At 41.4% G+C, this 11,927-nt stretch overlaps 1 protein-coding gene across 1 annotated transcript in view; it reads left to right on the plus strand.

Annotated features, from left to right (window-relative positions):
* Positions 1 to 11,927, plus strand: part of COL22A1 (collagen, type XXII, alpha 1) — a 299,536-nt gene that overhangs the window by 247,703 nt on the left and 39,906 nt on the right. Inside the window, exons 48-50 of the mRNA XM_011938231.1 lie at positions 4,096 to 4,149; positions 5,945 to 5,998; positions 10,280 to 10,333. Coding sequence (XP_011793621.1) covers positions 4,096 to 4,149; positions 5,945 to 5,998; positions 10,280 to 10,333 — 162 coding nt within the window. The remainder of the gene's footprint in view (positions 1 to 4,095; positions 4,150 to 5,944; positions 5,999 to 10,279; positions 10,334 to 11,927) is intronic.

The raw sequence follows: 11,927 nt of genomic DNA on the forward strand, positions 1-11,927 counted from the left end.
GACGGGGTTTCACTGTGTTAGCCAGGATGGTCTCGATCTCCTGACCTCGTGATCCGCCTGTCTCGGCCTCCCAAAGTGCTGGGATTATAGGCTTGAGCCACCGCGCCCGGCCAGGAAGCATTTAATACGTGTAACTGCAAGTGGTCCTCATAATACTTGCTTCATTTGAGTTAACAACAACCACAACAAATTGTCAGAAGAAGAGTAAACAACTGAAAGAAAACTAACACCATGGAACAAGGGGTAACCTGTGAAGGCCACCTGGAGGAGGTAGGATTTTAATTGTCACCTGGAGGAGGCAGGGTTTTAGTTGCCACCTGAAGGAGGCAGGATTTTAGTTGCATTGGAGGGTTAGTCAGGAATTTACCAGCTATCGATGGAGAAAGGTTTTCCAAGCAGGACAACAGCACATAAAAGTTTAGGAGAAGGGTTTGTTCTGAGAGTAGTAGTGAGTTACTAACTGGGGAAGGTTTAGTCCCTGCCCTCAACAGTTTGAAAACCTTTTGAGAAAACTGCCTGTTCAGTGTATTCATGAAGGACAGCACTCTTAGAGCAATTCCTGGTATGAATGTACCTTCCAAATGATTGTTTTATCATGTGCTTAGCACATGATGGTGCTGGAAAAATGTAATTAAAATCAAAATCTTCTCCTAACTCAGAGAGGTTTTCCATGAAGGTAGAAGAGAAAGAAAACAATTTTATTACTGAATAGCATTAAACCAGAATGTGATTTGCATTACAGACAATATGCTAAGAGACTGCAAAGACAGAAAGAAATCTTACTCTTTTAGATAGCCAAGCTGATACAGCCGCCTATCACATACATGTTCTCAAGATAAGCAATAACTAGTTCTCAAGTGAGAAGATTTAATGGCACCGCATATTCCTCCTAGATTCACCCGGTAATTGCGGTGGCTGTCTGTGTGTCTATGTTAACTAATTGACCTTATTCAAAGCAAAGGTAAACTTCTCACATCTTCGTGACAGGAAATGGTTTTGCAACTTGGAGCCAGTCATCTGCTGAAGTTGGGCTTCTACTGTTTGACAGGAACTGGGAGATAGATAGGAATGCTATCTTCTTTGTTGATTCTATTTCAAAGAGATGGTTCCTAGGTCCTTGAGAAAGACATTCCCGGGTTCCTGGATCACAAAGCTAGCAAAAGTCTCATTTAGCTTTTGAAAGTATTTACATACCTTTCAAAGAGACCCCTCCCCCCCAAAAAAGAAAAAACTCACAATAACAAGTTTTCTAAAGTAAGTGTTTTCAGTAAACAGAGTGGGGCAAAGTTTCTTTCCTTATTTTCAACTGGGGGAATTAGCCCTGGAAATGGCTCTTTAATAAACCTCTTCTGAAGAGGACTAAACTAGCAAAATGATGAACTGGTAATCTCCCTGGAATATGAATTCCCAGTGGACAGGGTTTTTATCTGTTTTGTTGATTGTTATATCTCCAGTGTATAGAAATGTATCTGGCCCATGCTCAGCATGGTCACTCAGTCTTTCTGACTATAAATCCAGTGCACTTGACATTTTGAAACTAGCTGGACAAGGCATCATGGTCTAGGAAAATAGCCAGAAAAGTGATATGGGCAGAGAAAGCCAGCTTGGATATTTGATCATCAGACAAATGGATCTGAATTAGATTCCAGAGCTTGCTTTCTATAAGCTTTGTGAGCTCAGGTGAGTGACTGAACTGGGCTGGACTTCAGATTTATTATCTAACACTCTGATAATAAGCCCTACCTCATAGAGTAGACTTACTGGCTCAATAAGAGAATAAAGATGTATTAAATATTTTTGCATCAGTTCAGGATATAAACAAGGAAATATATGTAATGGGATATCATGTGGGAATCCTTGGCAGAGTTCCTGGAAGAGTCGGGGCTCTGTAAATGTCAGCCCCCTTCTCTGGAAGGAAGTGAGTCAGGCTTGAGGGTGGGTGTATTTGCTTTGATCCCTGACTACGTTGGAGTAGGAGACAGGGACAACTGTGGAGATCCTTGAGCTGCTGACATTTTCAGTGTTGCTACATGAGTGTTGAAACTATTCTAAACCCAGACTGAGGACTGGAATTTGAAAGGAAACCATTTACTTTTAAGGTAATTGTCCTAAATGTTAAGGAAGCAGTGGGCTATGCTATGTCACTTCTTTTCATTGAGTACAACATGGTCTACAGACGGTGTGCTGCCTTTATTTAGATTTAGAAACAGTAAAAATAATTACATGGAAAAATGTCAGAAGAAATGCTCTTTCTCTCTGACTCCATTTTTTTCTCTTCTAAACAATAGTATTTAGCACTTCACAGATATGAGCTCGCCTAACCCTCCTAATATATCACAGGAAGAGAGGGGTGATTATTATGTAGTCACTGTCATCAGTGGTCTGCTGAGGTGGTAGAACAGTCTGGATTGAAAGAGGGCTGGACTTGATGTTTCCATGAGAGAATCTGGGGGCACTGGACCCCTGGAAGGACCCTCCTAGATGGACCTGCCCCTCATCGTTTATTTACTAGATGAACAAACTGAGACCAGAGAGGGAACATTATATGTTTAAGAATGCAAAGATAAGGGGCGATAGGCATAGAACCACAGCTAAGATTGACCTGCTGCCACAAACCTGTTTACTGCATAATACATTCTTTTAAAGGAATTGAAATGCTTTTGTTTAAAAACATTTTGCTGAAACACACTCGTTAACACAGTAAAGGTAGAGCTAAGGTAGATAATAGTTAAAGGATTGGAACCTTTGGCTGTTACTTTCATGGGTGGTCTGTAAAAAGTATTTTCGGTAGGTTGTATATTTTGAGCATCTTGATGACCATGATGATGATGACAATGGCAATAATGATGACGATGAGGATGAGGATGATGGTGATGATGACCATGGTTGTGGTGTTGTTGATCATTATGATGTAGACAATGATGATGATGGTGAAGATGAGGATGATGATGGTGACGGTGACAGTGATGATAATAGCTCTGGTCATGTTGATGTTGATGGTGATCGTGGTTATGATCATGATTATGGTGATGATGGTTATGGAATAATAACGATGGTGATGATAATGATCATGATGATCATCATTGTGATAATGACAATGAGAGTGATGATAGCTAATGTTTATTGAGAGCTAACACACAACCTGTTATAAGTCTAAGCACTTTGTCTATTGTAGGTCATTTAACTCTCACAGCAACCCCATGACAAAGATATTATTTTGTGATTCTCATTTTAGAAGGAAGCAGAGAGTTTAATTGTCTTGTCCAATGACACACAATTAGCAAGTGGCAAAATAATAAAGATAATAATTATACCTAAGATTTATTGAGCTCTTACTGTGTTCTGGGCTCTATGCTAAGTGTTTCCCATTTATTATTTTATTCTCTAACATTTCATGGGGTAGGCATCATTATTTTCTTGTTCTCGCAGGTTACAAAACAAACAACTCGAGCAGTTTTAGTGAAGTGGCTCCTCAAAGTCTCACAGCTAGTAAGGGAGGGAGCAAGAAACTTATGTATGGATAAATTCTTCCAAAGCTTCCTGTGTGATGCTGCTGCTCCTGCTGGCCACCATCTAAACTTCTGCTTCTCCCTCACCCTCACACCTATTCTGCAAGGCCTACAGACCCTGAGTTTTTTCTGCCTCTTTTCCTGCCACACCTGGAACACCACTTTTTTTTAACTGACCCTTTTCTCTCTAGCCTGGACCACTAGCCTATCCCACACTACACCCACAGCTAGAACCTAGGACAACTACACATCCTTTTAATGGTTTCCAGTGCCTACCACTAAATCTAACATCAGATGTTGACATGCAAGGCTCTCAAAGAAATGAGCCCTACCTGCCTCCCCAGCCCCATTTCCTGCTGCCCCCTCTCCAACCCCATACTCCAAATCCCAGTTAAGCCATTTTATCACACCTCCTCAACAAGGCCCTGTTTCTGTCTATCTGCTACCACTGTGTCTGAGCTACCACAAGAACTTGATAAGAGGTTTTTGGGGAATTAATGAATGGATGAATGAATGCATGAAAATGCTTTTGTTTCTCTATTAAAATTTCCAGTGACATCTTTCCTTTCTTTTTTTTCCTTTCAAGGGAAGTCAAGGAGAACGTGGTGCAGATGGTGAGGTTGGACGGAAAGGTGATCAGGTAAAAATTTACTTTATAAGGAACCATTCACCCTGAGAAGGAGCACTGTTTCTCCAAGGTGGCTTCCATTGTATAGTCATTCCTTGTCTCTTCTTTGCCTGTAGCAGGATTTTTAAAAATCTAATTTTTATGGTTTTCATCTTGGTATCTCTGGTTCACTGTAAGTGCCCTCTCTCCCTTCTCTCTCCCAGAGAAGCTTGCCTGCCTACCCTTCCTCCTTCCTTTCCTTCCTTCCTTCCTTGCTTCCTTCCTTCCTTCTTTTTCCTTTCCTTTCCTTTCCTTTCTTTTCCTTTCCTTTCCTTTCCTTTCCTTTCCTTCCCTTTCCTTTCCTTTCCTTTCCCCTTTCCTTTCCTTTCCCCTTTCCTTTCCTTTCCTTTCCCCTTTCCTTTCCTTTCATTTCCCCCTTCCTTTTCTTTCCTTTTTCATTTCTTTCTTTTTGTACTATTTTACCTTTACTGTGTTGTTTTTTTTTTTTCACTGAAATGGTCATTCATTACAAAATACCCCCTTCTTCCCTCCCATCATCTCAAGTAACTGTTACCTGGCTCTCTTGGTGCTAGCTGAAATGCTTCACAGACACTCCATGCTCTGGTCAGCGCATATCCAGGCCTGCTGGACCACTGCTCCTAATGTGCTATAGGATGGTACCAATGAGGGCTCGCTGCTCTCTCTGTGGATCTGAGCATGTCCTCCCTATCATCCTCTATCCAGTGCAACCAGCTGATTTCTGCCCAGTCCAATTCTACCAGCTTTGCTGCTGTCATCCTTCTCCCTGTTCTCTTTTCTCTCCTCTCCCAACTGCCCTCCCCTTTACTTCTTCCTCTCTTCTGCATCTCATAGCCAGTGCTCATTGTCAACCAATTCCATGCCAGGTACTGCACCTGGCTCTGAGATCTGGAATGACTCGCGGACAGACTCCTGACCTCACTGGGCTTGCAGTTCAGTGAGTGCATGAGGGACATGAACGAGTAACCCACAGGCAGTGAGATGAGAGCTGTGCTCAAAGTCTGAATGAGCTCCTCGGCTAAAGTCTCTTCTGTATTTGGAAAAACAAAGTGTGTTTGGATTATTCTTATAAGAATGACTTATTAAAGGCAATGTACTCTACATTGAATGGTGTAGCCTGTGGTTTCAGTGGTAAGGCTTGGAGGTGGAGGGCAGAGAAATCATTTCTTTCTTGGTGGTTTGTTTGGTTTCATAACGTTGTACAAGACGTTAGATTCCAAGCTTTGTTCTATAACTTTTTCAGCTCATTCTATAATATGCAATAGACTCCTCTACACATGGAGAAACAAATCTCTTGCTTAAAATAACTGTAATATTGACAGGATATGAAGGCTGTAATTCAGTTAACCTAACCATTTCCATTGTGTACATTGTGTTTGTGTGCATTTATTTGTGTTTTATGTTTTTATTATGAAATACTTCAAGCATATCTAAATAATAAAGACTGTAATAAAATGAACCTTTATGTACCCTACACTTAACCACAATCACTTTCAATTATTATGACCCCTTTTGTTTTCATTTATATCCTCAACCATTTCTCCACACCCCCTGCCCACACCTTATTTTGAAGCAAATCCGCTTTCAGGATATATTTGTTTTTATAAATGTTGTCAGGTACTATTTAGATATATAAAAAGAAGTCCCTTTTATTGTCAGTGTCTTTAATCAAAATTGTTTGTAGGGTTGGAAGGTGGATTCTGGATTGTTTCCTGAAATTTGATATTTGCACAACGTAAAAAGTATTTTTTAGAGTCATTTTAAAGAATTGCATCTTTTATTTTCCTAGGGTCATCCTGGAGTTCCAGGTTTCATGGGGCCCCCAGGGAACCCTGGGCCACCAGTAAGTAATCATTTTTAATCCCCTCCTCTTTTGGCCTTGACATTTGAATGCACATCTGTACTCACCAGGCATGATATGACACTGAACATGTCTCTCTCATTTTAAGGGATGGGCCAATACCCCAAAGGTGACAGAGATGACCTAAAAATGCAAGTCCCATAGGCGTGTGGGGGAAAGTGCTGAGGGTCTGGAGTAGGCTTGAGGGACCATGTAATTAGAGTAATGTCGGGACTGGGGGACATTGGCAAAAGAGACAGACTTGCTTCTTCTTTTTTCAAATTGAGCTTGGGTGGGTAGGAAGCCAGTATTTCAAGGTTATGATGTCAAATAAAGAAGGTAGAAAATGAGAAATCGTAAACAGCTTTCCCCATGTTATGAGGAACCTGTCTTGTTATTATCTCAATGATCTCCACTGGTCCCCCTGAGCAAATGTTCTCTCTGCTCTTACAGTAGCTGTAGCCTAGACATTGACTGGTGCCCTTCTCAGCATTTCCCTCTCCTTTCAGTGTAGGCTGCCCATAGATTAGTCATGTTCCTCCTCTGATCAGAGTCCACTGCTGTTGCAGCCCACATATCCATCACGGGTAGCCATGGCAACAGGTACTGGAAATTAGTGTTCCTGCCAAGCCCAGGATCAGTCCCCTGGGATTTCCCATGGGTTCCACATGAGACCCTTGTCCTAGACCTTGCAAGGAGAGGATTTCTGGAATGGCTGAAAGACCACTGAAAAGGAATCCCCTTCAAATAGGAAATACCCTGTTCAAAAGTATAGTGAAAAGAGGTTCAGTTAGGAGTATAAATTTAAAATACATGAAATTAAGCTTGCTTTGTCTTCTTTTTAAACAACTCGACTTCTAGTTGTAACTATGTGTTAATTAGGAGAATAAATTACGTTGTTTTAAGTGTATATTTTCGATAAAATCAGATGAAAGCATGACATGGTATCTTTCACTTCATGTTGACTTTTAGAGCAAACTCACAAAAAGGTAAATTATCTACAAAAGCACTATTCAGTTTCCCAGAAAGCCTACTTTAAGTCTTTAATATTCAACACATTTTCCTTCCAAGTGCCTTTGATGTTAATATTATTTTTAATTTATCAGCCTCACATCTTACCTGGCCCAACTCTGCCATGTGCACATTTGTGAAGGATATTGTAGGGAATTTATCAGTTTGCTATCATTTAACTTCACAAAATTCTGCAATTCTTTCAAGGTTTATAATTTCACTTAGTAATTTCTTTGCACTGTATTTGCATATTATTGGATTTTGTAGCATCTGACAATCAGCAAAAAGAGAAACTGATAATGACACTGATACAATTGGTAGTAGGGAGAGGTGTTAGTGTTAAGCAAAGAGGGGCATTTGAGAGGCAACTAATTTTACTTAAAAATAGTTTATTCATGAATAATTTTATATTATGATGACATTAGCTTCCTTAATGACATTGTACACCTTAACAGCTGAGGATCTCAGCAAATGAATAATGGATTACAGCCTCATCCCCACTCCACCCTGGTAGTTCCAAACCCTATAACATGTTCCCAAACCAAAACCCTGAACTCTTCTCACTGGGAACTGCAGTAAGTTAGAACTCTACGACTACTGTAGGAAATGACTCCTGGCTTATTATTCTCATGCTAGATGATGTCTCGGAGGCCGAGAAACAATCATAATCAGAAGCCAGCTTGTCTGTCTCCAGCTGATTAATGCTTTCAGTTCACTTGGCAGATGTTTATTGAGCTTCTATTTTGTGTTGTGCCTTGTACTGTTAATAGACTGTGGGAATGGGTGCTGAGGCAGCTGCCTGTTTAGGTTCAGCAGCCAGTCATGCAGAAGCAACTTCACAGCAGAAAATTAGCCTTTCTGGTCAGGGATGCATTGTTGTAGTTCTACTCTTTGTTGTTGCTTGTTTTCAAGTGCTTATTAATTGTCAGGCCCTGTTGGAAATACGCAGGGATATGGGTAGCGAGCTGACAAAGCTCTTTCTTTTAGTGTTTGTTTTCTGGTGCTCAGTCAGCATCCTTATTCCAGATAAAACCCTTACCCCATCCCCATATGCAGGAGGAAATTTTATTCCAACTTGGCAAGATTCCAGACTCTAGGCTGCCAGAAGATTTTTATCAAAGTTATGTAGAAAAATTTAGATTTGTTATATTAGCTTTGGACTAGATATTTAATTAAAGCATGAACCTTAGGCTACTTGTTAAAATATTATCACTATCCCTTTATTTCATGAACATTTACTGGGTCCCTGCCTAGTAGAAGCGATAGAGACAAGTCCAACTGCATCCTGCCCTAGAAGTTTGTCATACATAGAAAATAAGACAGATCTTCTACAGCTATCTCAAATTTCCTTGAGGTCCAAGACCATGATGTAGTCATTTTTATATCTCTAACATTTGGCTTGTGCCTAGTACAATTTAGGCACTCGATAAAAGTATGCAACAATTAAATAAAGGCTACTGGAAGGACATCAATAGAGTACTGTGGGAACTTGCTTGTTTATGCTTTTATATTTAGTTAATATCTGCAGGATTCCTTGTCTTGAGGTGGACAATAGGCACTTCTATTCATGGAAGTTCCCTATTGGACAGCCCTTAGCGTTTCTCTGGTGCTAACTCCTTATGTGTCATAAATTCCATTTTCTCAGCAACCCACATAAAATAGGCGCTGTTCTTTTCCTTCATTTTACAAAGGAACTGAAGCACAGAGGGGTCAGGTAACTTTCCTAAGCTTATACAGCTCTTCAGTGGAGAAATGGGATTTCGGCTCAGGAACTCTGACTGTAAGAGGATACACTCTGACCGATACCCTCTCTTCTAAGCCTAGCACCTTGTAAGCATTGCCTCATTACTCCTCCCCTTCCTAATGGCATGTGCAATTTCCAGACTTTCACTGTTAAGGAAACTAAAGCTTAGAGATGTTAATGACTCAGCCAAAGCTAGTAAGAGGCATATGTGTGAATTTGTCTAAAGAACTGCTGCCTTTATAACCCAGTTAGTTCGACTTCTAATTCATTCATTTATTCAAGAATATTGAATATTTACTATATCCCAGGTACCGTTTTAGTTCCAATGAGGAAGGAAATAAAATGGAAGTTCTTGACCTCATGAAGTAGGAGGTGTGTGGAAGGAGATAGACAATAAATAAATAAGAAATAAATAAACACTAGCATGTCAGATGTTTGCAGGTGCTATGGAGGAAGGTAGACAGAAAAGGGCAGGGAGGATGAAGGGTAAGTCTTTCAGTTTGGGGTCTGGTAGGCAGAAAACCTTTCACTGAGAAGCTGATATCTAAGCTAAGACCTGCAGGATGGGAGGGTATGAGGCCTGTGCATATGTGGGGGACTAGCATATAGGGGAAAGAAACAGCATATGCAAGAGCCCCCAGCAAAAGTGTGCCTGGAGCTCACTTTGAGCTGCTTGCTCAGCTGCATAGAGGTCTTCTTCCATTCATCCATCTGTGCATCTCTTCACCCTTGAGTTGACACAGCAATTGCCTTCCTAATGTCCTGGAAGATAAATCTAGTTGTCCATGTATTACTTTTTGTCCTGAAATGTTACTGGATACTAGCTGAAAATGCCCATCCTGAAGTGAGTTCATTTACTGTTTTCAAAGGGGTGACTGCCTGGCTAATGCATTGGCCCTTCCTAAAATGTGGATGCTGTTCTCCCAATATCTTGTATTCCCAGAGAATAACTCAGCCTGATGAAGAGACAGAAGCATGTTTGAAATATTTATGGTTCAGGAAGCTAGGAAGGGGCACAGAATGTAAGATCTGCACGTTGCTATATTAGGCTGTTTTTACATTGCTACAAGGAAATACCTGAGGTTGAATCATTTATAAAGAAAAGAGATTTATTGGCTCAGTTCTGTAGATTGTACAAACATGGTATCAGCATCTGGTTGACTTCTGATGAGACCACAGGGAACTTCCCATCATAAAGGAAGGCCAGGTGTGTCACATGGCAACAGCAGGAGCAAGAGAGTAAGGGTGGGGAGGTCCTAGACTTTTAAACAACCAGATCTTGCATGAACTGAGTGGGAGCTCACTTATCACCAAGGGGATTGTGCTAAAGCATTCATGAGAGATCTGTCCCCATGATTCAATCACCTCCCACCAGGACCCACCTACAATATTGGGAACCACATTTCAACGTGAGATTTGAAGGAGACAAATAACCAACCGTATCAATTGCTTTGTATTTAAAGCAGAGGGTGCTAATGACCTCCGTCCAGATGCACAAGAAAACTAGCTTTCTGCCTTGTCTTTTTTAGGGAGCAGATGGAATTGCAGGAGCTGCTGGACCGCCAGGAATCCAAGGGTCACCTGTAAGTTCCTCAAGGAATGGGATCTGTTTTTAGTTTACCTTGAGCCTTTCTGGAACCCCAAGTGTCTACCAATCCTGCTCTGGTCCTGTGTTACTCCTGTGGCTCACGTATTTTTGAGGCTCTTTTCACTACAAGTCTTGCAATGAAACTGCAGGAGGGTTTGCTTTCTGTTGGACCCCTGGTTACTTTGCTACTAAAGTAAAGGTTTGGTTGAAATGATATGAAAATCTGTGATTCCAGAATTCAGTTTACAACCATCAATGCAAGTAGGTCCTAGATTAAGGCCCCATATCTCAACTTCTTGTCAGTGTGGTTTCTATTTTGAGCACGTGCGGGGAAATGGAAAAGCTCAGCACTAACTCACTTAGGACTGTGGTGTGCACCAGGGGAATATCAGGCAAGAGGCTGCTATTGTTATCCCAACTGTTCAAAAGAGGAGAGTGGAATTAAAAAGAAGTCACTAGTCAAGGACCCCAAACCATAACTAGTGGAGTTGGCATTTGAACCCAAGGCTTTTATCTCAAAATCCAGATTTCATTTCATGAAGTTGCCAGAACCACTCTTGGTTTCAATGCCGTAAAGGGTGAACCACGGTTTAGTAGGTATTATGTTATTAGCCAGCACATGCATGGCATGTAAATGAATATACGGTACATAAATATTCCTTACCTCATCTGACAGCTCCTCCCACTTTAGCCCTGTAAGTTAGAGAAAGGCCGTGAATCATTATCACCATTTTATAAATAAGGAAAGTGGGAATTAGAGAAGTGAAATGTCTAGTTTGGGGTCACACAGTGAGAGAAGTCGGAGCCAGGCACAATTCCTAGGCCACAGGAATCTCACCATCATATTCCAAGGCCAGCTAGCAAGCAGGCCATCCCTACCCTGGTATCTATGGAGTTCTGTGTGAAGGGCATGTGCAAAGGACATTATTACTTAATAAGACTTCCTCCATGTCAAAGGAGGAGGTCAGAGTCCCATGGGGTTATGTCACTTGGTCAGAGTCATACAGGAAATTAGTGTCCAAGCTGGGAGTTAAGTCAATTTGAGATTTCTCAGTTCAGTGCTCCTTCTGCTATTCCACATTGACCCACCGTGTGGGTGGTCCAGGCAGCCAGAGGGATGCTGAGTCTGAAAAATCACAGCCACCTGTTTCTGTTCAGGATGCTCATCTGGTCAGTCCTCTTGAAGCCACCTATCTAGAAGTCCCAGGATGAATAAAATATAAAATATACTGGGCTGGGCACAGTGGCTCACGCCTGTAATCACAGTTTTTTGGGAGACCGAGGTGGATAGATCACGAGGTCAGGAGATTGAGACCATCCTGGCTAACACAATGAAACCCTGTCACTACTAAAAATACAAAAAATTAGCTGAGCATGGTAACACATGCCTGTAGTCCCAGCTACTCAGGATGGTGAGGCAGGAGAATCGCTTGAACCCAGGAGGCAGAAGTTGCAGTAAGCCAAGATTGCGCCACGGCACTCCAGCCTGGGCAACAGAGTGAGACTCCGTCTCAAAAAAAAAAAAAAAATCCCAGACTTCAGAAGAGTCTGGAATATCACGAGGTCAGGAGATTGAGACCATCCTGGCT

Source organism: Colobus angolensis, unplaced genomic scaffold, assembly GCF_000951035.1.
Source record: "Colobus angolensis palliatus isolate OR3802 unplaced genomic scaffold, Cang.pa_1.0 Scaffold17, whole genome shotgun sequence".
Taxonomy (NCBI): domain Eukaryota; kingdom Metazoa; phylum Chordata; class Mammalia; order Primates; family Cercopithecidae; genus Colobus; species Colobus angolensis.